Genomic DNA, 26,175 nt, shown 5'->3' with positions numbered 1-26,175 from the left:
TGCTTATTTACTGTGACTTTTTTACAACAGAGTATTTTTTGACCTCTCTGTGCGCTTTTGTGTCTTCAAGCTTTCCACAGTGCGGCACCCCCTTACATCTCCTCCCTCATTTCGGTCTATTGGCCTAAAGGTACCTTCACACATAACGATATTGTTAACGATATCGTTGCTATTTGTGACGTAGCAACGATATCGTTAATGAAATCGTTATGTGTGACAGCGACCAACGATCAGGCCCCTGCTGGGAGATCGTTGGTCGCTGAATAAAGTCCAGAACTTTATTTCGTCGCTGGACTCCCTGGAGACATCGCTGGATCGGCGTGTGTGACACCGATCCAGCGATGTCTTCACTGGTAACCAGGGTAAACATCGGGTAACTAAGCGCAGGGCCGCGCTTAGTAACCCGATGTTTACCCTGGTTACCATGCTAAAAGTAAAAAAAAACAAACACTAGATACTTACCTACCGCTGTCTGTCCTCCAGCGCTGCGCTCTGCACTCCTCCTGTACTGGCTGTGAGCCGGAAAGCAGAGCGGTGACGTCACCGCTCTGCTTTCCGGCTCCCAGACAGTACAGGAGGAGAGCAGAGAAGCAGAGCGCAGCGCTGGAGGACAGACAGCGGTAGGTAAGTATCTAGTGTTTGTTTTTTTTTACTTTTAGGATGGTAACCAGGGTAAATATCGGGTTACTAAACGCGGCCCTGCGCTTAGTTACCCGATGTTTACCCTGGTTACCGGCATCGTTGGTCGCTGGAGAGCGGTCTGTGTGACAGCTCTCCAGCGACCAAACAGCGACGCTGCAGCGATCCGGATCGTTGTCGGTATCGCTGCAGCGTCGCTAAATGTGAAGGGGCCTTAACCGACCGCTGCGCTCTGCAAACGACTTTCTACTAACCTCTGCACTAATCCGTACCTCCCACTCCCGACTGCAAGACTTCTCCCATGCTGCGCCAATCTTCTGAAATTCTCTACCCCAAGATATTAGGACCACCACAATTTGCATAGTTTTAGGCACTCCCTCAAAACACATTTGTTAGGAGCGGCCTATCACTTTCACTAATCAAGTCATTTGATGTTTGTGTGTGTGTAGCCCATTCACCACTTCCATCTATCCCCCACCCCCTGAAGATGGCTGGACCATCATTGTAAATACATCATTGTAAATACACACATGTACTTTGTATCTCCCCCACCTCATTGTAGATTGTAAGCTCTCACGAGCAGGGTCATCTTATTTTGCTTTAATTATTGTATTGTTAACATTGTTACTTATGACTGTTGTGTTTGAAACTGTTAAACTGTAAAGCGCTGCGGAATTCGTTGGCGCTATATAAATAAAGATTATTATTATTATTATTAATAAGTATGCTGCAGGTTCCTTACAAGTTTGGGGCTGCATTTTAGAAAAAGAAGTTGGGATTTTGATAAAGATTAATGGTGCCCTCAATGCTGCGAAACGCAGGAAGATAACCTAACTTAACCATTATGCAATACCATGAGAGAGACGTCTGTTTGGCTTTAAATTTATTCTGCAGCAGGACAATGCTCCAAAACATACAGCCAATGTCATTAAGAACTATTACTAGGATAAAGAGGAATAAGGAACCCTGCAAGTGATATGGCCAAAACCGTGCCAAGATTTCATCATCGAGTCTATCTTTGATCATATGAAAAAGCAGGATTTGCATAAGCTAACATTCACAGAAGATATTTGGTTGGTTCTCTAAGATTTTTTGGAGTAACCGCCCTGCCAAGGTCATTCAAAAACTGTGTGTAAGTGTATCTAGAAGAATCGATGACTTCATGCTGTTTTGAAGTCAAACAGTGGTCACAGAGAATATGGATTTTATTTAGATTTCATTTTCTTTCCATCTTGCTGATAAAAAAATATTAACACTTCTATTGTTGAAAGCATTCTTAATTTGCAGCACTGCCAGAAACTTTTGCACAGTATTGTACATGTGACACAAAAACATAACTTTAAAAATAGAGAATTTTCTAATGATAGCTTCTTTTTAAAGAGCTAACTTAATATTATGTTTATTATGGAAAAATATAGAAATAGTATTTACCTTCCAAGATTTTCAACATCTTCAACTGTTTCTGGTAAAGAAATACCCATTGTCTCAGGCAATAACAATACTAGTCCACCACAAGCAAGGCCAAGTATACCTACAGAAAACAAAAATATGCATTGCATTATATCAAATAACCATTGCGTAGATGATTTTACAATGTTTGCTTTTTTTGCTTTTTTTCAACATGCTAGCTGTGTTACCAACATGGCATGATTAAGAAGGTGCTTTGGTCAGATGAGACCAAAGTAGAACTTTTTTTTAGCTAAATGCAAAATGCTATGTGTGGTAATAAAATAATTAACACTGCACATCACCTCTATACACTATCCCCATCGTCAAATATAGTGGTGGCAGCATCATGCTGTAGGGATGATTTTCTTCAGCAAGAACAGGGAAGTTGGTCAGAGTTGGTAGGAAGATGGATAGAGCTAAATACAGGACAATACTGGAGGAAAACCTGTTAGGCCGGTTTCACATGTCAGTGGCTCCGGTACGTGAGGTGACAGTTTCCTCACGTACCGGAGCCACTGACACACGTAGACACAGTGAAATCAATGCATCTGTGCAGATGTCATTGATTTTTTGCGGATCATGTCTCCGTGTGCCAAACACGAAGACATGTCAGTGTTCGTAGGAGCGCACGGATTACACGGACCCATTAAAGTCAATCGTATCCGTGTGCAGTCCGTGTGCCGTGCAGGAGACAGCACTACTGTAAGCGCTGTCCCCCCACTGGTGCTGAAGCCGCGATTCATATCTTCCCTGCAGCAGCGTTTGCTGTAGAGAAGATATGAATAATCATGTTTAAAATAAATATCCATGTGCCCAACCCCCTCCCACCCCCTGTGTGCCCTCCCGCTGTTGTTAAAATACTCACCCGGCTCCCTCGCTGGCTGGCGCTGCTTCCTTTCATGTGGGGCCGCCCATTACAATCATGAATATGCGGCTCCACCTCCCATAGGGGTGAAGACGCATATTCATTACTGTAAATGAGCGGCTCCACGTGACCGCTCATACAGTAGAAGGTGCGGCCAGGACAGGAAGCAGCGCCAGCCAGCGAGGGAACCGGGTGAGTATTTTAACAACAGCGGGTGGGGGCACAGGGGGTGGGAGGGGGTGGGCACATGGATATTTATTTTAAACACGATTATTCATATCTTCTCTACAGCAAATGCTGCTGCAGGGAAGATATGAATCGCGGCTTCAGCACCAGATGCAGGGGACAGCGCTGTCTCCTGCATGGGGCGTGTGGTACCCAGTGGGCACACGGGCGGCACATGTGTGCCGCACGTGTGCCACACTCATGTGCCACAGAAACGCACCGGCACACGGACACGGATAATTCGGGTACCAATTTTTCCGGTATCGGAATTATCTGGACGTGTGAGACTGCCCTTAGAGACTGCAAAAGACTTGAGACTGGGGCATAGGTTCACCTTGCAACAGGACAATGATCCAAAACATACCACCAGAATAAGGGTATGTGCACACGTATTCTTGGCCACTGTGGATTTTTCCGCAGCAGATTTGGTAAATCTGCAGGGCAAAAATGCTGCGTTTTTGCTGCAGATTTATCGCGGATTTACTGCGGCTTTTCTGTGGTTTTCACTGCGGTATTACAACTGCGGTTTTCCATAGGGGCAGCTGTAAAACCCCTGCGGAATCCACAGAAAGAAGTGACATGCTGCGGAATGTAAACCGCTGCGTTTCCGCACGTTTTTTTCCACAGCATGTGCACAGCGTTTTTGGTTTCCCATAGGTTTACATTGAACTGTAAACTCATGGGAAACTGCTGCGGATCCGCAACTGTAGAAACGCTGCGGATTTGCAGCAAAATCCGCATCGTGTGCCCATACCCTTACAGTGGAATGGTTGAGACTAAAGCGTATTCATGTGTTTGAATGGCCCAATCCAAGTCCAGACCTAAATCCCATTGAGAAAATTTCTATTCATACATAGTGATGAGTGGACCCGTGGATGTTAGGGTTCGACAGGTTTGACAAATATGCTGTTAAAAGTTTGGTTTAGGTCAAAACATGACCCCTAACTTGAACCCAATGCAAGTTAATGGAGACCCGAAGTTTGGTGCAGTAAAATGGTTCTAAAATGGCCATAGTAAGGGACAATTGCCCTGCAAACAAATATGGATAGGTAAATTACTTAAATCCCTTAAATTTCAGTAAACATTGATTTAATTAGTTTCCCCAACAGACTTGATAGCATGAATAGAATGGTATGAGGCTAGATAACACACAGTACAAAACAATGTAAAGGTACCGTCACACTGAACAATATCGCTAGCGATCCGTGACGTTGCAGTGTCCTGGATAGCGATATCGTTGAGTTTGACAGGCAGCAGCAATCAGGATCCTGCTGTGCCATCGTTGGTTGGAGCAGAAAGTCCAGAACTTTATTTAGTCGCTGGACTCCCGCAGACATCGCTGAATCGGCGTGTGTGACGCCGATTCAGCGATGTCTTCACTGGTAACCAGGGTAAACATCGGGTTACTAAGCGCAGGGCCGCGCTTAGTAACCCGATGTTTACCCTGGTTACCGGCGTAAACGTAAAAAAAAAACAAACACTACATACTTACATTCCGGTGTCTGTCCCCCGGCGCTGTGCTTCTCTGCACTGTGTAAGCGCTAGCCGGAAAGCAGAGCACAGTGGGCTGTGCTTTCCGGCTGGCGCTCACAGTCAGTGCAGAGAAGCACAGCGCCGGGGGACAGACACCAGGGTAAACATTGGGTTACTAAGCGCGGCCCTGCGCTTAGTAACCCGATGTTTACCCTGGTTACCAGGGGACTTCGCATAGTTGGTCGCTGGAGAGCTGTCTGTGTGACAGCTCTCCAGCGACCACACAACGACGCTGCAGCGATCGATATCGTTGTCTAGATCGCTGCAGCGTCACTAAATGTGACGGTGCCTTAAGTCAATGTGGACTATTCTTATCAATGTCATGTGTGAATATCCATACATTCATTGAAACCCATACAGAGTTAAATCACATTAGTGAGAAAAGCAGACAGCTGTGAGCTGTTGTTATTATTCTGGGAAAGGGCCAATATCCATGGATTTTCCCAACTTACTAATATCAGCTCACAGTTGTCTGTGTAGCCTTTACTGGTTATTAAAAATGGGGGTCCAAAATTAGAATGATGTGGGGTCCCCCCTATTTTTAATAACCAGCTGAGGGAAAGCAGACAGCTGGGGCTGGTGTTATTATTCTGGGAAGAGGCCAATATCCATAAAAGTTCACAGCCTATTAATATCAGCTCAAAGATGTCTGCATAGCCTTTACTGGTTATTAAAAAGGGACCCCCAAAAAGATTTTTGGGCCCCCCAATATTTACTAACCAGCAAAAGCTATGTAGACAGCTGAAGGCTGATATTAATAGGATCATAAGGGGCCATGGATATTGGCATCCTCCCAGACTAACAACATCAGTCTTCAGCAGCCCCAAGTGCAATTTCTGGCACTTAGCCTTGACGTGTCCCACTTGCCCTGCCCTGGTGTGTTGGCAAATAGGGTAATGGCTTGGGGGTTAATGTCAGCTATTTCATGTCCGCTGACAATAAGCCCAGAGGTTGGTAATCGAGAGGCGTCGAAAACACACCCCCATTACTAACCTCGTAGCCAAAAGTAATGAAAGGCACACACAGAGAAAAATCATTTATTTGAACAAAACACTACCCGAAAAATTCCCTCTTTTACCCAATTATTAAGATAAGATTAGAAATAGAAAATCAAAGTAATCCTAACTTGTTCACCATTAATCCATAATGATGAGGTCCCATGATGATCCCCAGGTGTGCTACATCCAGATGCAGTGCTGAGCGGTGACATTAGTAATGTGACCGCTCAGCACGAGCAGCTGGAATATACTGATAGTAGTGTGTGAATCTGGCTGCTGCGAGGAGCGATGACATCACTAAGGTTGTTACAGTTCATTGCCGATGAAATGCGGGAACCTTACTGAGGTCACCTAAGTTGACAGGTGCTGGTTTTTCTTGAGTACAGCGCAAGTGCCAGACTAATGCCGGACTAATGAGCAGTTGCTTATTTGTCCGGCACTCGCGCTGAACTCGTGAGAACTGGCGCACGTGAACTTAGGTGACCTTAGTTGACCTTACTAACAAACAGGCAATCCCTGCATGTGCTACCTCTGTCAAACAGCAGCGAGACATGAAGCCGCGAGTTCTCAAACATATTTTTCGAGCATACCGAAGGCACTCGGTTAGCACATGAGCATGCTTGGATGATACCTTAACCAAGCACAACCGCTCTTCCCTAGTACCTAGGTTACAGTTAGCACTCATATGTAGCAAAAAAACTGTAGTGGGGAGTGTCTACAACATGTCTCCAGAAGTGCAATGTCTCCAGAGGCACAAGCTGAGCACAATATATTGGTTTGGCATATTTGAAAGTCTCACTCTTCAACACCAACTGCTGTTTTCTCCTGGAAAACACCAAAGATGTTAAAATGTTACTATACCTATAGAACAATTCTTAAAGGGGTTGTAAATTTCAGAATGGGGTTATGTGGGCAGGGGTTCAGTCAAATAGTGTTCTTTTCCTCCGGAGCTCTGACATGTGACCAAACTGCACAACACATATCAGGTGTTGCCGCATTCATGGTACCATAACTGCACCCGCCCCAACCAATGACAAAATAACAACGACAAAGCAAAATTTGGCAGTAAAAGACCTCTTTGTATATTTTTGGGTTACCAATTAAATTAACCACTTTCTGACATCAGACATAATGATCCGTCCCTGTGCCCTGGGCCTATTTGACCAGTGACAGAGCATTACATCTGATCGATCACCCATGTACGCGGGGGTGTGCAGGCAATCGTCGCCGGGTGTTAGCTGATTCACAGACCGCTCCCGGAACTTTAACCCCAGAAATGCTGCGATCTAACAGCCTCACTGCCTTTGGATTGGAGACCCTGTGGCATGATGTGGGGTCCCGATTGTTGTCATGTTGACATGTTGTCATAATGACATCCGGGTCATCAGACCTAGCAAACTTGCTGATCATGCCCAGTGCATGATGAACAAGTGTGTCTGTCAGTGCAGAGCTGACAGTTTCTGCAGCATGGGGATGCTGCTTCATCTCCATTCTGCAGAAGTGATCAGCCTGTAAAAGATGATTGTTCCTTAGTGGAACAAAGTAAAACAATGTAGATAAAAGTAAAATTTAAAAAAAAAAATAATTGCTAAAATATGTATAAAAAATAAAAATACTACTACTACTACTACAACTACTACTACTACTACTACTACTATTACTACTACTACTACTACTAATAATAATAATGAAAAATCAAAAGATACTGCATCTCTAAATAAATATTTGAATGAAAAAAAAAACAATAAAAGTACACATATTTGGTATCGCCGGGTCTGCAAAGACCACTAGTTAAACCCTTTAGTGAACACAATAAAAAAAAATTAAAAAAACAAGGCAACAATGCTTTATCATCATACTGCCAAACAAAGTGGATTAAAACGCAATAAAAAGACAGATATAAATAAACATGGTACTGCTGAAAACGTAATCTTATCCCACAAAAAAGAAAGCCACCATACAGCTCCATCAGTGGAAAAATAAAAAAGTTATAGCTCTCAAAATAAAGCGATGCAAGCATAAATATTTTTTCTATAAAATAGTTTTTATTGTATAAAAGCGCCAAAACATAAAAAAAATATATATGATGTAATTGTACTGATCTGAAGAATAAAACTTATCAATTTTACCACACACGGAATGGCATAAACCCCCCCCCCCCCCCCCTAAAAAAATCCTGAATTGCTGTTTTTGTTTATTCGGACTCACAAAAATTGGAATAGAAAGCAATCAAAAAATGTCATGTGCCCAAAAATGGTACCAATAAAAACGTTAACTCGTCCTGCAAAATCAAGCCCTCACATGATTCTGTGGGCCATAATATGGAAAAATTATAGCTTTCAAAATTTGGTGATGCAAAAAATAGTTTTTGCAATAAAAAGCGTCTTTTTGTGTGTGTCAGCAGTCAGACATAAAAACTCGATGTAAAGCTGGTATCGCTGTAATCGCACTGACCTGAGGAATAAAGTTGCCTAATCACTTATACCGCATGAGGAATGGCGTAAAAAATAAACAAAAAACAATGCTGATTTTTCATTCTGCTTCCCAAAGATCGCAATAAGGCTCAGTGCACATTTATCCTGCGCTCTGCGCTGAGCTCTTGCACAGCGGTTTCTGTGTAAATCTCTGAAATATGTGCTTCAGACAGAACCCCTGGCGGAAGATTCCCTATACTGAGACAAATGGAGGCCGTGTGGACGGCATCTGACCTGTGATCCAGCGGTGTCCGTCTTGTTAGGATTGCATAAAAGTGCCGTCGGCCACAGTTTTGTGCACTTCTGAAAAGGACACCGCTAAACAGAGGCCAGATGGAGTCCAGAGTAACTCTGCTGTCTCATTATAGTGAATAGGTCCCTCAGGGATCTGAATCCCATCAGTCGGAGATTTGGATGGAAACCCCAAAGTAAGTGGCCAGTGTAGAGTGCCAGATAAATGTGAACCCAAACATTATGTAAAATGTTCCCAATAAAAGCTTCAACTCAATCCATGAAAAAGCAAATCTCCTCTCAGATCTGTCATCTGTTAATGGAAATATAGGGGGCTTCCAAAGGCTCTGGAAAAGTGAAATACCTACTCATACGCCAAAAGAAATTCAGCAAATTTTCCACTCCCACATAAAAATGCCCCCCCTCCCTTCTGAGCCCCACAATGTACCTAAATCACATATTGCGTCCACGGTTGGCACTTCTGAAGCGATGAGAGCCTGCCTAACTTACGGGTGCACGCCTCCAGAAAAACAGGTTGGGCATAACGTACTGGTGACTGCAACATACTAGTCACTACAGCATACTTTTCACTACAAAAGCAGTTTGCAATTCTCAACATTTATTGCTGCTTGTTTCAACATAAAAATACCCATGGGTTCAAAATCATTACTACACCTATAGGTAAATTCCCCAAGGGATATAGTTTTTCCTAATGGGGTCACTTGAGAGGATTCTGCTCTTCTAGCAATTAGGGGCTCTGTATATGGATCCACAAACAGTTCTAGGAAAATCTGCCCTCCAGGAGGCAAATAGCGCTCCGTTCTTCCTGAGTCTCTCTGTGTGGCTAAGTAGTACTGTACAGCCACATATGGAGTAATGCCACGTTCAGTAGAAATAGTGGGCCTCAAAAGTAGTATTCTCCCACATATGGGGGTATCGGCGCACTCAGGAGGAATTGTACAACAAATTGTAAGGTGCAATTTCTCCTGTTACCCTTATAAAAATGCAATATTTTGTGATAAAGACATATTTGTGGGGAAAATTGGATTTTTTTTTATTTTTACGGCTCAACGTTATAAACTTCTGTGAATCACATGAGGGTTCAATGTGCTCACCACACATCTAGATCAGTTCCCTGATGGGTCTAATTTCCAAAATGGTGTCACTTGTGGTGTTTTTTCAATCTTTAGGCACATCAGAGGCTTTCCAAATGCGACATGGCGTTCTCCAATTGTTCCAGCAAATTTTGCATTCAAAAATCAAGTGGTGCTCCTTCACTTCCGAGCTCTGCCGTGCGCCCAAACAGTGGTCTTCTCCCTCATTTGGGGTATCAGTATGCTTAGGAGAAATTAGACAACAAATTTTGGGGTCCATTTTTTCCTGTTACCCTTGTCAAAATAAAAAAAATTGGATCTGAAGTATTTTTTTTTTGTGAAAAAAAGTTAAATGTTCATTTTTTTTCCACATTCCAAAAATTCTTGTGAAGCACCTGTAAGGGTGATAAACTTTTTGAATGTAGTTTTGAGCACCTTGAGGGGTGCAATTTTTAGAATGGTATCATCTTTGGGTATCTTCTATCATATAGACCCCTCAAAATGACTTCAAATGTGATGTGGTTCCTACAAAAAAACGGTGTTGTAAAAATGAGAAATCGCTAGTCAACTTTTAACCCTTATAACTTCCTAACAAAAAAATGTTGGTTTCAAAATTGTGCTGATGTAACCCAGATATGTGGGAAAAGTTAATTGTTAAGTATTTGTGTGACATATCTCTGTGATTTAAGGGCATGAATATTCAAAGTTGCAAAATTTCAATATTTTCAAAATTTTTGCCACATGTTCGTTTTTTCACAAATAAGCGCAAGTCATATCAACTAAATGTTACCACTATTATGAAGTACAATATGTCACAAACAAAACATTCTCAGAAACACTGGGATCCTTTGAAGTGTTCCAAAGTTATTATCTCATAAAAGGACAGTGGTCAGAATTAAAAAATTGGCTTGGTCATTTGCCAGCAAACTACTCTCAGGGGTAAAGGGGTTAATAAATATTACTTTAAAATGTTCAATTCATCTCAATTCCAATAAAGAAAATATTAAAAACACATTAAGACCAGTGTCCACCTAGCGTTAGCTAGGCGACCTCCAACCAACAAAACAAAACACCTACCAGCAAAACACAACAATAGGGGCGGTCGGGACAATGATCTTCTTTCAGGATTCTGAGGTAAACTGCCCGGAACTGGCATATGCCGGGTTAAGTAGCGGTGTTTGAGCCTGCCAAAATACCCCTCTGCCAATCAGAATCCTATTGCCAGGCAGAAGCTAATCACGTGACCCCTGTTTTTTCCATAGCCAATGGGACACCAAATACATTCATTACCCTGAAAACATATCCAATTACCTGGTGCAATCATCAAAAACTTGATAAAAAAAATCATCAATGCAATATACCACCCTGTCCATTGTACTCCTTAGCAACAACCCACTGCAGAAAAGTGGAAAAGCAACTCAAAATAAAAACATGACAATGTGAAACCCATAGGTAATGACTTATTACAAAAAAACCTTTGTTAAACTGAAATCCTAACAAATTAAATCCCATAGGCGACACTGGTAACAAACTAAAAGCCGATATAATATCTGTCTTTGATAAGACCTCATGACCAAACTATCTCAACAAAACCAGTGCTGTATCAAATGATGAACAACACACTGATGCCTCTGATATATCCACTGAGTCATTTAATGCCGTCTTCAATGGATAAAACAAACCCAAGCGAGATAACCAAACATTCTTAAACGATGGTGAAGAAAATGGACCTTCCACCCTACCCTCCCCCACCTCCTTGCAAATTTTTGAAAGAACCACCTCTTTATTCAAATTGACAGATTTAGATTATCAACCCATGAGCATCCACCACTAGGGTTGAGCGAAACGGGTTGTTCATTTTCAAAAGTCGCCGACTTTTGGCAAAGTCGGGTTTCATGAAACCCGACCCGACCACTGTGTGGGGTCGGCCATGCGGCACACGACTTTCGCGCCAAAGTCGCGTTTCAATGACGCGAAAAGCGCCATTTCTCAGCCAATGAAGGTGAACGCAGAGTGTGGGCAGCGTGATGACATAGGTCCTGGTCCCCACCATCTTAGAGAAGGGCATTGCAGTGATTGGCTTGCTGTCTGCGGCGTCACAGGGGCTATAAAGGGGCGTTCCCGCCGACCGCCATCTTACTGCTGCTGATCTGAGCTTAGGGAGAGGTTGCTGCCGCTTCGTCAGAAGCAGGGATAGCGTTAGGCAGGGTCCATTAACCACCAAACCGCTTGTGCTGTAGCGATTTCCACTGTCCAACACCACCTTCGGTGTGCAGGGATAGTGGAAGCTACATTTTTTTTTTCCTCAGCGCTGTAGCTCATTGGGCTGCCCTAGAATGCTCCCTGATAGCTGCATTGCTGTGTGTACGCCGCTGTGCAAACCAACTGCTTTTTTCAAAGCACAAATCCTCTTGTTCCTTCCTTTCTGCACAGCTATCTTGTTTGTTTGTCCACACTTTTTATTTAATTTGTGCATCAGTCCACTCCTTATTGCTGCCTGCCATACCTGGCTGAGATTACTGCAGGGAGATAGTAATTGTAGGACAGTCCCTGTTTTTTTTTTTTTGTGGGAGATTAAGATTGGCAATTTGGCATTTCTGCTAGAGTGCCATCCCTGTGTGTGCCATCTCTCTCACATAGTGGGCCATAGAAAGCCTTTTCATTTTTCATTTTTTTTTTTTGTGGGAGATTAAGATTGGCAATTTGGCATTTCTGCTAGAGTGCCATCCCTGTGTGTGCCATCTCTCTCACATAGTGGGCCATAGAAAGCCTTTTCATTTTTCATTTTTTTTTTTGTGGGAGATTAAGATTGGCAATTTGGCATTTCTGCTAGAGTGCCATCCCTGTGTGTGCCATCTCTCTCACATAGTGGGCCATAGAAAGCCTTTTCATTTTTCTGTTTTATTGGGTTTCTAAATACTCCCAGAAAAAATAAAAAAATCAGTGGGAGATTAATATTGCCCTTTCTGCTTGTGTGCCACTCCTGACTCCTGGGTGTGCCATCTATCTCTCTCAAATAGTGGGCCATAGAAAGCCTATTTTTTTTTTATTGTGTTTCAAAATTCTCCCTGAAAAAATAAAAAAGAAATTAGTGGGAGATTAATATTGCCCTTTCTGCTTGTGTGCCACTCCTGACTCCTGGGTGTGCCATCTCTCTCTCTCAAATAGTGGGCACTGGGCCATAGAAAGCCTATTTTTATTTTATTTTATTGTGTTTCTAAATTCTCCCTGAAAAAATCAAAAAGAAATCAGTGGGAGATTAATATTGCCCTTTCTGCTTGTGTGCCACTCCTGACTCCTGGGTGTGCCATCTCTCTCTCTCAAATAGTGGGCACTGGGCCATAGAAAGGCTATTTTTTTTTTTTTATTGTGTTTCTAAATTCTCCCTGAAAAAATCAAAATGAAATCAGTGGGAGATTAATATTGCCCTTTCTGCTTGTGTGTCACTCCTGACTCCTGGGTGTGCCATCTCTCTCTCTCAAATAGTGGGCACTGGGCCATAGAAAGGCTATTTTTATTTTTTTTGGTTTCTAAATTCTCCCTGAAAAAATCATTTTATTTTATTTTGTTTCCAAATTCTTCTTGAATAAATCATTTTATTTTATTTTGTTTCTAAAGTCTCCCTGAAAAAAAAAATCAGTGGGAGATTAATATTGGCCTTTCTGCTTGTGTGCCACTCCTGACTCCTGGGTGTGCCATCTCTCTCTCTCAAATAGTGGGCACTAGGCCATAGAAAGCCTATTTTTTTTTTTTCATTTTATTGTGTTTCTAAATTCTCCCTGAAAAAATCAAAAAGAAATCAGTGGGAGATTAATATTGCCCTTTCTGCTTGTGTGCCACTCCTGACTCCTGGGTGTGCCATCTCTCTCTCTCAAATAGTGGGCACTGGGCCATAGAAAGGCTATTTTTTTTTTATTGTGTTTCTAAATTCTCCCTGAAAAAATCAAAAAGAAATCAGTGGGAGATTAATATTGCCCTTTCTGCTTGTGTGTCACTCCTGACTCCTGGGTGTGCCATCTCTCTCTCTCAAATAGTGGGCACTGGGCCATAGAAAGGCTATTTTTATTTTTTTTGGTTTCTAAATTCTCCCTGAAAAAATCATTTTATTTTATTTTGCTTCCAAATTCTTCCTGAATAAATCATTTTATTTAATTTTGTTTCTAAAATCTCCCTGAAAAAAAAAATCAGTGGGAGATTAATATTGGCCTTTCTGCTTGTGTGCCACTCCTGACTCCTGGGTGTGCCATCTCTCTCTCTCAAATAGTGGGCACTGGGCCATAGAAAGCCTATTTTTTTTAATTTTATTGTGTTTCTAAATTCTCCCTGAAAAAATCAAAAAGAAATCAGTGGGAGATTAATATTGCCCTTTCTGCTTGTGTGCCACTCCTGACTCCTGGGTGTGCCATCTCTCTCTCTCAAATAGTGGGCACTGGGCCATAGAAAGGCTATTTTTTTTTTATTTTATTGTGTTTCTAAATTCTCCCTGAAAAAATCAAAAAGAAATCAGTGGGAGATTAATATTGCCCTTTCTGCTTGTGTGTCACTCCTGACTCCTGGGTATGCCATCTCTCTCTCTCAAATAGTGGGCACTGGGCCATAGAAAGGCTATTTTTATTTTTTTGGTTTCTAAATTCTCCCTGAAAAAATCATTTTATTTTATTTTGTTTCCAAATTCTTCCTGAATAAATCATTTTATTTTATTTTGTTTCTAAAGTTTCCTTAAAAAAACAAAAAAAAAAAAAAAAAATACAGTGGGAGATTAATATTGACATTTGTGCTTGAGTGACAGTCCTGCGTGTGTGGTATCTCTCTGATTTGGTGCCACAGAAAACAGAGTGTGTAACATTGTGCCTGATTTTCCTTGCGGTCTCAACCAACTGTAAAGGGATATCTAAATCATACTGAAGTTATAGCTCACCGTGTAAGTTGTTTTACAGGAACAAATACCGTTACTTTGGTTAAGTTTTTAAAACAATGAGGAAGTCTGGTGGAAGAGGTCGTGGCCGTGGGCGTTCATTGTCAGCTGGTAATGATGGTAGTGGTAGTGGAGCATCAGGTGGTCGTGGGAAAAAAAATATTGCACCTAAGTCTAGAGCTGTGGAGTCAGGTTCGTCGTCTGGCTACAGAAGGCCTCGAACGCTCCCTTTTCTGGGAGTAGGAAAACCGCTTTTAAAGCCGGAGCAGCAAGAGCAAGTTTTGGCTTACCTTGCAGACTCAGCCTCTAGCTCTTTTGACTCCTCTTATGAAACTGGTAAATGTAAAAGCAGCGCGTCGTTAGTGGATGTTCACGGTCAGGAATAAGTCGCTTCCTTGTCCTCTTCAGCAAAAACAACAACAAGAGAGAAGGATGCAGCAGGTGACACAACGGGTTACTTCATGGAGCTCTTTACACATACCGTCCCTGGCTTAGAAAGTGAAACCGTTAACAGGCCATGCCCATTACAAGTAGATTCTGACATGGAGTGCACTGATGCACAGCCACAGCCAGACTACTATGCTGGTCCTTTGACTCAGACCACAACATTGCCCTCTCAGGGTACTGATCCAGAATCAGACCCTGATGAGACTATGTTGCCCCGTCACGAACACTATACCACCGACCTACACGGTGACACAGACGAAGTTGCACACGAGCTAGAAGAGGAGGTTATAGATGACCCAGTTGTTGATCCCGATTGGCAGCCATTGGGGGAACAGGGTGCAGGCGGCAGTAGTTCTGAAGCGGAGGAGGAGGGGCCGCAGCAGGCATCAACATCGCAACAGGTTCCATCTGCCGGGCCCGTATCTGGCCCAATACGCATGGCAAAGCAAAAAACTGTTGGAGGACAGCGTGTCCATCCGGTTAAAGCTCAGTCTGCAATTCCTGAAAAGGGATCCGATGCTAGGAAGAGTGCAGTCTGGCATTTTTTTAAACAACATCCAATTGATCAGCGCAAAGTCATCTGTCAAAAATGTTCAACTAGCTTAAGCAGAGGTCAGAATCTGAAAAGTCTCAATACAAGTTGCATGCATAGACATTTAACCACCATGCATTTGCAAGCCTGGACTAACTACCAAACGTCCCTTAAGGTTGTAGCACACTCGGCCAATGAAGCTACTCAGCAACGCAACATCCCTTCCGTCACTGTAAGGCCACCATTTTCTGCACCTCCGGCAGTATCTGTGCAGGTTTCTTTGTCATCCCAAAGCAGTCAGGGTCAGGGAATCACCAGTTTCGTAGGAGGAAATACTGCATCTAGGGCACCGGTGGAAACAATACAGTCTCCAACCGTCTCTCAGTCTGCCATGTCCACCGGCACACCCGCTAGTTCCACGATCTCCAGCTCTCCAGTCCAGCTCACCCTACATGAGACTCTGATTAGAAAAAGGAAGTACTTATCCTCGCATCCGCGTACACAGGGTTTGAACGCCCACATAGCTAGACTAATCTCGTTAGAAATGATGCCCTACCGGTTAGTTGAAAGCGAAGCTTTCAAAGCCCTGATGGAGTACGCTGAACCACGCTACGAGCTACCCAGTCGACACTTTTTTTCCAGAAAAGCCATCCCAGCCCTGCACCAGCATGTTAAACAGTGCATCGTCCATGCACTCAGGCAATCTGTGAGTACAAAGGTGCACCTGACAACAGATGCATGGACCAGTAGGCATGGCCAGGGACGTTATGTGTCCATCACGGCACACTGGGTGAATGTGGTGGATGCAGGATCCACAGGGGACATCAATTTTGGGACAGTTGTGCCTAGCCCACGGTCTAGGAAACAGTTGGCTCTAGGCGTTCGCACCCCCTCCTCCTCGTCCTCCTGCAGAAGCGAGAGCTCTTCCACAGACCGCAGTCGTCAAACCACTCCATCGTCAGCTGTCACTGTTGCACACCAGTTGTCCCATTATGGGGCAGCTACTGGCAAGCGTCAGCAGGCTGTATTGGCTATGAAGTGTTTGGGCGACAACAGACACACCGCGGAAGTTCTGTCCGAGTTCTTGCAGCAAGAAACGCAGTCGTGGCTGGGCACAGTATATCTTGAGGCAGGCAAGGTAGTGAGTGATAATGGAAGGAATTTCATGGCTGCCATCTCCCTTTCCCAACTGAAACACATTCCTTGCCTGGCTCACACCTTAAACCTGGTGGTGCAGTGCTTATTGAAAACTTATCCAGGTTTCTCCGACCTGCTTCTCAAAGTGCGTGGACTTTGCTCACATATCCGCCGTTCGCCTGTACGCTCCAGCCGTATGCAGACCTATCAGCGGTCTTTGAACCTTCCCCAGCATCGCCTAACCATAGACGTTGCAACAAGGTGGAACTCAACACTGCACATGCTTCAGAGACTGTGCGAACAGAGGCGGGCTGTTATGTTTTTGTGGGAGGATACACATACACGGGCAGGCAGTAGGATGGCAGACATGGAGTTGTCGGGTGTGCAGTGGTCGAAGATACAAGACATGTGTCAAGTCCTTCAGTGTTTTGAGGAATGCACACGGCTGGTTAGTGCAGACAACGCCATAATAAGCATGAGCATCCCCCTAATGCGTCTGCTGATGCAAAGTTTGACGCACATAAAGGATCAGGCGTCTGCACCAGAGGAAGAGGAAAGCCTTGATGACAGTCAGCCATTGTCTGGTCAGGGCAGTGTACAGGACGAGGTAGCGGGTGAAGAGGAGGTGGAGGACGAGGAGGATGATGGGGATGAGTATATTTTTAATGAGGAAGCTTTCCCGGGGGCACTGGAAATTGGTGGCGTGGCAAGGCCGGGTTCTGTTTTTTTGAGGGACACAAGTGACGTAGATTTGCCTGCAACTGCCCCTCAACCAAGCACAACCGCAGATTTGACAACTGGAACTTTGCCCACATGGCGGATTATGCCTTGCGTATCCTCAAAAGGGACACACGCATTACAAAAATGATGAACGATGACGATTACTGGTTGGCCTGCCTCCTTGATCCTCGCTATAACGGCAAATTGCTAAATATTATGCCACATGAGAACTTGGAACTAATATTAGTAACAAAACAATCAACTCTTGTTGACCGTTTGCTTCAGGCATTCCCAGCACACAGCGCCCGTGATCGTTCTCACATGAGCTCCAGGGGGCAGCAGACCAGGAGTGCTAGGGGTGCACACATCAGAAGTGGCGTTGGACAGAGGGGTTTTCTGACCAGGTTGTGGAGTGATTTTGCTATGACCGCAGACAGGACAGGTACTGCTGCATCAATTCAAAGTGACAGGAGACAACATTTGTCCAGTATGGTTACAAACTATTTTTCATCCCTTATCGATGTTCTCCCTCAACCGTCATTCCCATTTGATTACTGGGCATCCAAATTAGACACCTGGCCAGAATTGGCTGAATATGCATTGCAGGAGCTTGCTTGCCCGGCAGCTAGTGTCCTATCTGAAAGAGTATTCAGTGCTGCTGGTTCAATATTAACCGAAAAAAGGACTTGTCTGGCTACACAAAATGTTGATGATCTAACATTCATTAAAATGAACCACAACTGGATTTCTAATTCTTTTGCCCCACCTTGCCCGGGCGACACCTAGCTTTCCTATGAAAAGCTCTTGCCTGTGGACTACTGTGAATTACTTATCAAATGTCTTAATTTGCAGCAGCTGATTGTCCAGCATACGACACGTTTATGTGACGCCCAAGAGACCGGGGTACCCAGCACCGGACCAATGGGGTCTGTCTGTTGAGGGGGGTGTCACGGGTGGCTTGACCCGGTGCTGTGGCCTCAGGCAATGCACAGTGTAAAGGGTATCGTGAGGGAACAGGCACTTACTTGATCAGCAGCAGGTTCTCCCAGCGGTGATGATCCCAATCCTGGATAGATGGCTATTGTCCAAATGAAAGACTGAGGCACTGAAACGTTTAACCAGTTTACTTTAACAAAAAAGGATTTACAACCAGTCCTGTCACCGGAGTCTGTATGGGAACTCTGAGTTACTTTGACCCTGCTGGGGTCTTCGCCTCTTATTGTACGCAATATCTGTGTGGCCCTGCTGCTGTATGTGAACTGGCTGCCGGCCCAATCTGTCCACTCCGGGTCCTGGTTCGACGGGCAACCCAAGTCCTTTTATCGGCTTACCCCCTCCAGGAGTACCGCTGAACTCTGTGTCTGTTGCTGCGTCCGACCCTAGTGAAGCTGATATCACCTCACGTTTTTCCGGTTGCTGTATTATATGTAATGAATACAGCCACGGATCCGGTATCCGTCTTTGCGCCTGTTCTGGGTAGTGATTAATGCTACCCGGTTCTCACAATGTCCTTTTTCTCTATCCCTCTTCTCCTCAGGCCGGTGATTTGGGCCTGGTAACAGTCACAAGGCTGTTAGAGATTCAACTGTATGACCTCTCACTTTCAGCTCCTTAGCCCAACTGCCAGTTCTTCTCTCAGACCAGAATGGATCAAGGGGAGTCTCTGGAGCTCCCCCTTCTGGCCGGAGGTGGTAGTGCAGTCTTGCTATTTTAGTATTTGCATTTACTGTCAGTAACTATTTTTGTGGCAAATACCCCTAGGGGTGCCACATTTACACCTACCTAAATGGCCAAACTCCCCACACGGGGCCGTGGTATCGTGACTTGGCGCAAGCACCCGTGAGAGTGCTCTTTGTCTGAAGAGGTGGGTGTGCCCGCTTTTGGTCGACAGCACTGACACTGGGTCCCTCATAGTACAATAAACTGTCTCTGGCGGTGGTGGTGCGCACCCAACGTCAGACACACTGTTGTAACATGAGGGGCCCTGGGCCTGTACCTCTGGCCACAAGAGAGTTCACCCACCCCCAGGTCAAACATTGCTCTACCACTTCCACAATTATCTCTCACACTTCCACCAATGTTTAGACTATGCGCTGACATCCTTCCATTCCTGCCACTGACAATACCATTGTGTTGACATGTATGATGGTACTTAACATAGTGAGGGGCAGTGTCCTCTATTTACCCAAGTAATTAGTAGGTCAGAAACTACGCAGAGGATCCCACCCCTGTACCTAAAGATTGCACCCTTTTGTGTTTTCGTTGGGTTTTAATGTGAGACATTCACATTTATGTATTGTTTTGGACTACTAACTGGCAGACACTCATTACAATCAGCCTCCGCTGACCTGGCCACTGCTGCCCGTGTTCTCCTGGAACCAATTTAAAATTGCCTACAGCCAGCCCAATTTTTTTATGTTAGGCCTTCGAAGCCTGTCTGCGGTCCCTTCTTCCACTAGGTCTCCACTGACCAGACCACTGCTGCCCGTGTTCCCCTGGAACCAATTTAAAATTGCCTACAGCAAGCCCAATTTTGTTATGTTAGGCCTTCGAAGCCTGTCTGTGGTCCGTTCTTTCTACTACTACTACACTGACCAGGCCACTGCTGCCCGTGTACCCCTGGAACCAATTTAAAATTGCCTACAGCAAGCCCAATTTTGTTATGTTAGGCCTTCGAAGCCTGTCTGCGGTCCGTTCTTTCTACTACTACTACACTGACCAGGCCACTGCTGCCCGTGTACCCCTGGAACCAATTTAAAATTGCCTACAGCAAGCCCAATTTTGTTATGTTAGGCCTTCGAAGCCTGTCTGTGGTCCGTTCTTTCCACTAGGCCTCCACTGACCATGCCACTGCTGCCCGTGTACCCCTGGAACCAATTTCGAATTGCCTACAGCCAGCCCAATGTTATTATGTTAGGCCTTTGATGCCTGTCTGCGGTCCCTTCTTCCACTAGGCCTCCACTGACCAGACCACTGCTGCCCGTGTACCCCTGGAACCAATTTAAAATTGCCTACAGCAAGCCCAATTTTGTTATGTTAGGCCTTTTATGCCTGTCTGCGGTCCGTTCTTTACACTAGGCCTCCACTGACCATGCCACTGCTGCCCGTGTACCCCTGGAAACAATTTCGAATTGCCTACAGCCAGCCCAATGTTATTATGTTAGGCCTTTGATGCCTGTCTGCGGTCCCTCCTTCCACTAGGCCTCCACTGACCATGCCACTGCTGCCCGTGTACCCCTGGAACCAATTTCGAATTGCCTACAGCCAGCCCAATGTTATTATGTTAGGCCTTTGATGCCTGTCTGCGGTCCCTTCTTCCACTAGGCCTCCACTGACCAGACCACTGCTGCCCGTGTACCCCTGGAACCAATTTAAAATTGCCTACAGCAAGCCCAATTTTGTTATGTTAGGCCTTTGATGCCTGTCTGCGGTCCCTTCTTCCACTAGGCCTCCACTGACCAGACCACTGCTGCCCGTGTACCCCTGGAACCAATTTAAAATTGCCTACAGCAAGCCCAATTTTGTTATGTTAGGCCTTCGAAGCCTGTCTGTGGTCCGTTCTTTCCACTAGGCCTCCACTGACCATGCCACTGCTGCCCGTGTACCCCTGGAACCAATTTCGAATTGCCTACAGCCAGCCCAATGTTATTATGTTAGGCCTTTGATGCCTGTCTGCGGTCCCTTCTTCCACTAGGCCTCCACTGACCAGACCACTGCTGCCCGTGTACCCCTGGAACCAATTTAAAATTGCCTACAGCAAGCCCAATTTTGTTATGTTAGGCCTTTTATGCCTGTCTGCGGTCCGTTCTTTACACTAGGCCTCCACTGACCATGCCACTGCTGCCCGTGTACCCCTGGAAACAATTTCGAATTGCCTACAGCCAGCCCAATGTTATTATGTTAGGCCTTTGATGCCTGTCTGCGGTCCCTCCTTCCACTAGGCCTCCACTGACCATGCCACTGCTGCCCGTGTACCCCTGGAACCAATTTCGAATTGCCTACAGCCAGCCCAATGTTATTATGTTAGGCCTTTGATGCCTGTCTGCGGTCCCTTCTTCCACTAGGCCTCCACTGACCAGACCACTGCTGCCCGTGTACCCCTGGAACCAATTTAAAATTGCCTACAGCAAGCCCAATTTTGTTATGTTAGGCCTTTGATGCCTGTCTGCGGTCCCTTCTTCCACTAGGCCTCCACTGACCAGACCACTGCTGCCCGTGTACCCCTGGAACCAATTTAAAATTGCCTACAGCAAGCCCAATTTTGTTATGTTAGGCCTTCGAAGCCTGTCTGCGGTCCGTTCTTTCTACTACTACTACTACACTGACCAGGCCACTGCTGCCCGTGTACCCCTGGAACCAATTTAAAATTGCCTACAGCAAGCACAATTTTGTTATGTTAGGCCTTCGAAGCCTGTCTGCGGTCCGTTCTTTCCACTAGGCCTCCACTGACCATGCCACTGCTGCCCGTGTACCCCTGGAACCAATTTCGAATTGCCTACAGCCAGCCCAATGTTATTATGTTAGGCCTTTGATGCCTGTCTGCGGTCCCTCCTTCCACTAGGCCTCCACTGACCAGACCACTGCTGCCCGTGTATCCCTGGAACCAATTTAAAATTGCCTACAGCAAGCCCAATTTTTTATGTTAGGCCTTCGAAGCCTGTCTGCGGTCCGCTCTTTCTACTACTACTACACTGACCAGGCCACTGCTGCCCGTGTACCCCTGGAACCAATTTAAAATTGCCTACAGCAAGCCCAATTTTGTTATGTTAGGCCTTCGAAGCCTGTCTGCGGTCCCTTCTTTCCACTAGGCCTCCACTGACCATGCCACTGCCGCCCGTGTACCCCTGGAACCAATTTCGAATTGCCTACAGCCAGCCCAATGTTATTATGTTAGGCCTTTGATGCCTGTCTGCGGTCCCTTCTTCCACTAGGCCTCCACTGACCAGACCACTGCTGCCCGTGTACCCCTGGAACCAATTTAAAATTGCCTACAGCAAGCCCAATTTTGTTATGTTAGGCCTTTGATGCCTGTCTGCGGTCCCTTCTTCCACTAGGCCTCCACTGACCAGACCACTGCTGCCCGTGTACCCCTGGAACCAATTTAAAATTGCCTACAGCAAGCCCAATTTTGTTATGTTAGGCCTTCGAAGCCTGTCTGCGGTCCGTTCTTTCCACTAGGCCTCCACTGACCATGCCACTGCTGCCCGTGTACCCCTGGAAGCAATTTCCAATTGCCTACAGCCAGCCCAATGTTATTATGTTAGGCCTTTGATGCCTGTCTGCGGTCCATCCTTCCACTAGGCCTCCACTGACCAGACCACTGCTGCCCATGTACTCCTGGAACCAATTTAAAATTGCCTACAGCAAGCCCAATTTTTTTATGTTAGGCCTTCGAAGCCTGTCTGCGGTCCGTTCTTTCTACTACTACTACACTGACCAGGCCACTGCTGCCCGTGTACCCGGAACCAATTTAAAATTGCCTACAGCAAGCCCAATTTTGTTATGTTAGGCCTTCGAAGCCTGTCTGCGGTCCGTTCTTTACACTAGGCCTCCACTGACCATGCCACTGCTGCCCGTGAACCCCTGGAAACAATTTCGAATTGCCTACAGCCAGCCCAATGTTATTATGTTAGGCCTTTGATGCCTGTCTGCGGTCCCTCCTTCCACTAGGCCTCCACTGACCATGCCACTGCTGCCCGTGTACCCCTGGAACCAATTTCGAATTGCCTACAGCCAGCCCAATGTTATTATGTTAGGCCTTTGATGCCTGTCTGCGGTCCCTTCTTCCACTAGGCCTCCACTGACCAGACCACTGCTGCCCGTGTACCCCTGGAACCAATTTAAAATTGCCTACAGCAAGCCCAATTTTGTTATGTTAGGCCTTTGATGCCTGTCTGCGGTCCCTTCTTCCACTAGGCCTCCACTGACCAGACCACTGCTGCCCGTGTACCCCTGGAACCAATTTAAAATTGCCTACAGCAAGCCCAATTTTGTTATGTTAGGCCTTCGAAGCCTGTCTGCGGTCCGTTCTTTCCACTAGGCCTCCACTGACCATGCCACTGCTGCCCGTGTACCCCTGGAACCAATTTCGAATTGCCTACAGCAAGCCCAATGTTATTATGTTAGGCCTTTGATGCCTGTCTGCGGTCCCTTCTTCCACTAGGCCTCCACTGACCAGACCACTGCTGCCCGTGTACCCCTGGAACCAATTTAAAATTGCCTACAGCAAGCCCAATTTTGTTATGTTAGGCCTTTGATGCCTGTCTTCGGTCCCTTCTTCCACTAGGCCTCCACTGACCAGACCACTGCTGCCCGTGTACCCCTGGAACCAATTTAAAATTGCCTACAGCAAGCCCAATTTTGTTATGTTAGGCCTTCGAAGCCTGTCTGCGGTCCGTTCTTTCCACTAGGCCTCCACTGACCATGCCACTGCTGCCCGTGTACCCCTGGAACCAATTTAAAATTGCCTACAGCAAGCCCAATGTTATTATGTTAGGCCTTTGATGCCTGTCTGCGGTCCCTCCTTCCACTAGGCCTCCACTGACCAGACCACTGCTGCCCGTGTACCCCTGGAACCCCCATCGGGGACAGCGATGATAATGTGTGCAAAACTGTAAAGCGCTGCGGAATATGTTAGCGCTATATAAAAATAAAGATTATTATTATTTAACCAATTTAAAATTGCCTACAGCAAGCCCAATTTTTTTATGTTAGGCCTTCGAAGCCTGTCTGCGGTCCGTTCTTTCTACTACTACTACACTGACCAGGCCACTGCTGCCTGTGTACCCCTGGAACCAATTTTAAATTGCCTACAGCAAGCCCAATTTTGTTATGTTAGGCCTTCGAAGCCTGTCTGCGGTCCGTTCTTTCTACTACTACTACACTGACCAGGCCACTGCTGCCCGTGTACCCCTGGAACCAATTTAAAATTGCCTACAGCAAGCCCAATTTTGTTATGTTAGGCCTTCGAAGCCTGTCTGCGGTCCGTTCTTTCCACTAGGCCTCCACTGACCATGCCACTGCTGCCCGTGTACCCCTGGAACCAATTTCGAATTGCCTACAGCCAGCCCAATTTTATTATGTTAGGCCTTCGAAGCCTGTCTGCGGTCCCTCCTTCCACTAGGCCTCCACTGACCAGACCACTGCTGCTCGTGTACCCCTGGAACCAATTTTAAATTGCCTACAGCCCAATTTTATTATGTTAGGCCTTCGAAGCCTGTCTGCGGTACCTCCTTACACTTGTCCTCCACTGACCAGGCCAATGCTGGCCGTGTACCCCTGGAACCCAGCTGAAAGTGCATGGAGCCTACTTTTTTTCTTTGTTTTATATTTTTAAAAAAAAGATGAACTACTCTGTACCACGGTTCAAGCTACCCAGTCGACACTTCTTTTGCGAGAAAAGCCATCCCAGCCCTCCACCGGCATCAAAAAGTCTGCATTGTCATAGCACTCAGGCAATAAAACAGTAGAAAGGTGCACCTGACAAGAGACACATGGACCAGTAGGCATTTCCACAAAAAGTTACGTGTCCATTACGGCGCACTGGGTTAATGTGTTGGATGCATGGTCCACAGGGGACAGCCTACAAAGTCTATCTGCAGTCCCTAATTCAAATTGTCCTCCGCTGACCAGAGCACTGCTGCCCGTGTACCCCTGGAACCTATTTTTAATTGCATAGAGCATCCTTTTTTTAATAGTAGGCGTACAAAGTATGTCTATGGTCCATAATTTTAATAGTCCTCCACTGAACAGACCAATGCTGCCTGTGTACCCCTGTAACCTTTTTTTAACTGCATTGAGCCACATTTTTGGGTTAAGGCCTAATAACTGTGTCTGTCTGCGCCACTCAATACAGCTGTCCTCCTTTGAAAAAATCTGAGCATCAATAGTCTGGTTTTCAGCCTCTAGGAATTGGAAAACTGCATTGGGGCTACTACTTCGGTAGGGCCTACTAACGGTCTCTGCCGCTCCAAGGTGTTCTCCAGGTTTCCTCTCCATTGATTCAATCTTCATGCTCGTGTTTAGTAGTTGTTGAAACTACACTGCATTAGGCCTACATATTGGGTATGGGGTGTAGAGACGGTGTGTTCCACTCCAAGGTGTTCCCCAGGTTTCGTCCACATTGCTTCGATCTTCTGACTCTCGTTTAGTAGTTGTAGAAAACTACACTGCATTAGGCCTACATATTGGGTATGGGGTGTAGAGACGGTGTGTTCCACTCCAAGGTGTTCCCCAGGTTTCCTCACCATTGCTTCAATCTTCTGACTCTCGTTTAGTAGTTGTAGAAAACTACACTGCATTAGGCCTACATATTGGGTATGGGGTGTAGAGACGGTGTGTTCCACTCCAAGGTGTTCCCCAGGTTTCCTCGCCATTGCTTCAATCTTCTGACTCTCGTTTAGTAGTTGTAGAAAACTACACTGCATTAGGCCTACAAATTGGGTATGGGGTGTAGAGACGGTGTGTTCCACTCCAAGGTGTTCCCCAGGTTTTGTCACCATTGCTTCGATCTTCTGGCTCTTCTGAAGTAGTTGTTGAAAACCACACTGCATTAGGCCTACTAGTTGGGTTGGGGCCTTCTATCTGTGTCTGCCGCTCCTTGCTGTTCTCCTACTGTGAGCAAAGCTGTGCCGCCGGTTTACTACTGTTGCCAATTTTGAACTGCATTTAGAATACTTACTGATTTGGGCCTACTCTCTGTGTCAGCCTCTCATTCCAGTTGTCCTCCACTGAACAAAACAATGCCCCCTGTGTAGTCCTGTTACCAATTTTGCACTGCATTTAGCCCACTTTATTCTTTGTGCCCATATCTGTTTCCCCCTCATCCTGCCCATTGCCCAGCCAGTGATAGATGAGTCTGCTGGTACTTTGACCCATAACGCAACATTCCCTGTGCACGCTACACTGCAAGATTGT

The 26,175-nt window shown here is 45.6% G+C and overlaps 1 protein-coding gene across 2 annotated transcripts in view; it reads right to left on the bottom strand.

Annotated features, from left to right (window-relative positions):
• Positions 1–26,175, bottom strand: part of SLC22A3 (solute carrier family 22 member 3) — a 392,110-nt gene that overhangs the window by 31,541 nt on the left and 334,394 nt on the right. For both annotated transcript variants that reach the window (XM_069769517.1, XM_069769516.1), the window contains exon 10: positions 2,071–2,170. In XM_069769517.1, the coding sequence (XP_069625618.1) occupies positions 2,071–2,170 (100 nt within the window). The remainder of the gene's footprint in view (positions 1–2,070; positions 2,171–26,175) is intronic.

This window comes from Ranitomeya imitator, chromosome 5, assembly GCF_032444005.1.
Source record: "Ranitomeya imitator isolate aRanImi1 chromosome 5, aRanImi1.pri, whole genome shotgun sequence".
NCBI lineage: Eukaryota > Metazoa > Chordata > Amphibia > Anura > Dendrobatidae > Ranitomeya > Ranitomeya imitator.
Note: the sequence above shows the minus strand (reverse complement) of the source record. Positions and strands in the feature narration are given on the sequence as shown.